The sequence below is a fragment of the Elaeis guineensis genome, chromosome 1 (assembly GCF_000442705.2).
Source record: "Elaeis guineensis isolate ETL-2024a chromosome 1, EG11, whole genome shotgun sequence".
NCBI lineage: Eukaryota > Viridiplantae > Streptophyta > Magnoliopsida > Arecales > Arecaceae > Elaeis > Elaeis guineensis.
In genome coordinates, this window is record NC_025993.2 from 103,056,911 (window position 1) to 103,060,552 (window position 3,642).

The window sequence follows — 3,642 nt, forward strand, 5'->3', positions numbered from 1 at the left end:
GGATTAAGATTTATTATTAAAATAAGTCAGAAAACAAGAAAAGAACATAACTTGAAAGCAAGAAAACGAAGAAATATAAGAAAGCTAAACTAGGATAATTAGGTATCAAAGTCTAAATATAATCGAATAACTATAAAGTAAATTAAATCGGATAATTAATTGGAACCTGATCATTGATGGAATCTCCTGATTAGCGCACTAGCCGTAGCTTTTGACGTCTCTATTAATGTTGCGGTCTTCTAGAAACTGCACAAGAAGAAGAAGAGGCTTTGAGATGCACGGAGATTGTTAAAATCTTAATTCACTGCTCTTTGTATAAAAAGGGAAATACATGGAATATTCATAGTTTTTAAGGATCCATCACACTTGTGGATGCTTCTGAGAGATGACAATCGGGTCGGATCAAATGCAGATCAGAATAGAAAACATCAAATTTGAATTCGATCTGTTCATTAGATCGATTAGATTTTCAAACCTAAACTCAATCTATTTAATAAACAGATCATCTGATTTGATTCATTTAATTTATTTATTAAATAGATAATCTATTTAATCGATTCGATCTAATCTATTTAACCTATTAGTTATCTGATCCAACTAATTTAATCGGTTTATCAATACCCATTTAAAAAAAAATGAAGAGAGACCGAAGGGATAAGAGTCCTCACCTTCGCCACCTGATGGAAGAAGGTGAGGGCGACAAGCTATGGAATAGGGTCACCGAAAGTCGAGAAGAAGGCGAGGGCAACAAGCTATAGAATAGGGTCATCGAAAGTCGAGAAGGCAGCGGAGAAAGGGAGGGTCTTGGTGAGGATGGAGGTGCCAAGGCCCATGAGGGCCACGATGCCGAGGGGGCGGGCTTGGTTGATGATGCCCATGATGGTGGCAAGGAAGATGGTGACAAGCTGCTAGGCATTGCGAGTGACGCTAGCGGGGAGGGGGACGAGCCGGAGGAGGATGTCGGTGGCGATCGAGACAGTCAGAGGCTTCAAGATCATGCCCTATCATGATGGGTTGGACGGTGCGATGGGGGAGACAACGGTGCCGCTGGATGAGGCGGAGGTGCGGATAGGAAAGATCGGGAGGAAAGCGCAACAAGAGATGGAGGGCATGGGAGGAATTTGGAGGAGGAGGAGCACAGGGAGGGGTAGATGGGATTTTGGTGAGAGGGGAGGTAGTGGGATTGGGATTAGAGGGGTTTGGAGAGGCGGAGGCGGCGATGGGGAGGGTGAGGCAGTGAGAATTTAGGATATTTGGAGGAGGAGGAAAAAGGAGGGTGACAGATCACAGTTTGGAAAAGGAGGATCTCGGTGGCAGCTTTTAACACAAAACATAAAATTTCATGGATCACCATAGGAATGAATCAAAATTCAAATGAGCGGGCTGCTTAAATTTTATCGAGGGTCTATGGGCCACAGCCCAAATAATTTTAAATAAAAATCATAAACGAGTTAAACAAATTGGACAGGTTGAGAAATTTAAATCCAAATTCAATCTGTTTAATAAATAGATTAAACTGATTGATCTGTTTATGACTTGAATCCGTCTAAGTCAAATTCAAACCTATTTAAGATGGATTGAATGCAGGTCGAATTGATGAGTCGGATCATATTTTACCACCCCTATTAGAAATAAATTAAGATTAAAATATCTAATGTAAGCCTTGTAGAACTAATCCTACACCTCATGGATGCTTCTAGATGACCCGGGTGTTGCCAAATGAATAACCGGATCAAATACCCCTCTATGCAAAGTTTTACTGCCAAAAAAAAAACAATCTCAAGGCAAGGGTACCCTGGCCATCTAATTCCAAACTTGGGTTATACTGAGATAGTTTCAGATTTTTGGCCATTACTTTCTAATTCGGCCTCCATTCCATGCAATTAAAATTGTATTGAAAATCTTATTTGACATCGGATATGCCGGAAGCTAGTTTCATATGAAAAATCCTATCTATACTATCTTTCATAATTTTTTTTTGAAGTTTCCTATTTTTTTTGGTACAATGAGGAGCCTGAAGCCGAAACATAGGTAAACAGTTTGAAGTACATGACAGAAACATTCTGGAGAACTAGTGAGGCACAATTGCTCAGATACTTGCAACACAGATAGATGAGCCAGTGAGTTGAAAAAGGAGAAGGAATATACGGGAGAAAAAAATAGAATAGAATTTTTTATTTTAATGATGTATGAGGTGGACTAGTCTTATTATATATAATAATTTTTTTTTATAAAAAAATATCATAGCCCATAGCCATTTTTACCGTTCCTAATTAGAGTAGCTAATTAGAAAAATACCATCTACTTTCCAACACTCCCCCTCAAGATGGAGCGAAGATATCATGGAGTCCCATCTTATTATAGATAAATGTAAAAACTGAAGTGCTAAGCCCTTTCGTATAAATATCAGCTAGCTGTTCAGAGGATTTGATAAAAGGAAGGCAGATAACATACTGATCTAGCTTTTCTTTAATAAAATGTCGATCAACTTCAATATGCTTCGTCCAATCATGCTGAATAGGATTATTAGAAATATTAATGGCTGACTTATTATCACAGAAGAGAGACATAGGAGGAGACCGAAAAAGATGCAACTCAGTCAGAAATTATTTTAACCATGTAACTTCACAGACCCTTTGAGCTAAGGCCCGATATTCAACCTCTGCACTGGAACGAGCAACCACATCCTGCTTCTTACTGTGCCATGTCATAAGATTACCATCTAAGAAAGTATAATAATCTGAGGTGGACTTTCTATCATCCAAAGCTCTAGCCCAGTCAGCATCAGTATACCCCTCAATCTTAAGGTGTCCATGACGAAAAAACAGAAGATCACGTCCAGGACACCCTTTAAGATAACGCACAATCTGATAAGCAGCTTCCTGATGTCTCTCACGATGATCGTGCATATACTGACTCACGACACTAACAACAAAAGTGATGTCAGGACGAATATGAGAAAAATAAATTAGTCATCCCAGTAGGCACTGATATCTCTCCCAATCAACTGGAGTACCACCATCTGCCATGAGACGATGGTTCTGCTTGATGGGAGTAGCTGCAGGTCTACAACCCAATATGCCTGTTTCTGTCAGTAAGTCAAGCACATACTTCCGCTGAGAAAGAAAAATGCCATGAGATGATCTAGCAACTTCAATCCCAAGGAAGTATCTCAAAGGACCAAGATCCTTGATTTCAAATGACTGAGCTAAACGGATCTTTAGACGATCAATCTCTGAAAGATCATCATCCGTCAGAATTATATCATCAATGTACACTATTAAAACTGCAACCTTCCCACTGTTATACTGAAAAAATATAGTATGATCGACATTACTTTGCCGATAATCTATTTCTAGTACTGCACATCGGAACCGATCAAACCAAGTCTGAGGTGACTATTTCAAGCCATAAAGTGAGTGACGCAGCGGACATACCTTTCCAATAGTTGCAGCACTAGAGAAATCTGAAGAAATTTTCATGTACATCTCCTCTTGAAGATCCCTATATAAAAAAGCGTTCTTAACATCTAATTGAGAAAGACTCCAGCCAAGATTAGCAGCATAAGAAATAAGGATCCTCATAGAGTTGATCTTTGCAACTGGAGCAAAAGTTTTATCATAGTCTATTTCGTATATCTGA

The 3,642-nt window shown here is 39.1% G+C and overlaps 1 protein-coding gene across 1 annotated transcript; it reads right to left on the reverse strand.

Annotated features, from left to right (window-relative positions):
• Window positions 1-2,321: 2,321 nt before the first annotated feature.
• LOC140856424 (secreted RxLR effector protein 161-like) lies at window positions 2,322-2,909 on the reverse strand. The gene is made up of 2 exons (XM_073253639.1): window positions 2,634-2,909; window positions 2,322-2,513 (listed from the first exon to the last, which is right to left on the reverse strand). Exons 1-2 carry the CDS (start codon window positions 2,907-2,909, stop codon window positions 2,322-2,324), a joined length of 468 nt encoding a protein of 155 aa, XP_073109740.1.
• Window positions 2,910-3,642: the final 733 nt, after the last annotated feature.

What these genes read in the sequence shown, in the direction of transcription:
- LOC140856424 (XM_073253639.1), bottom strand. Translation starts at nt 2,909, where the DNA reads ATGCACGATCATCGTGAGAGACATCAGGAAGCTGCTTATCAGATTGTG. An exon ending in ATCGGGCCTTAGCTCAAAGG is followed by an intron (nt 2,514 to 2,633) that starts GTCTGTGAAGTT and finishes AATCCTATTCAG; the next exon opens with CATGATTGGACGAAGCATAT.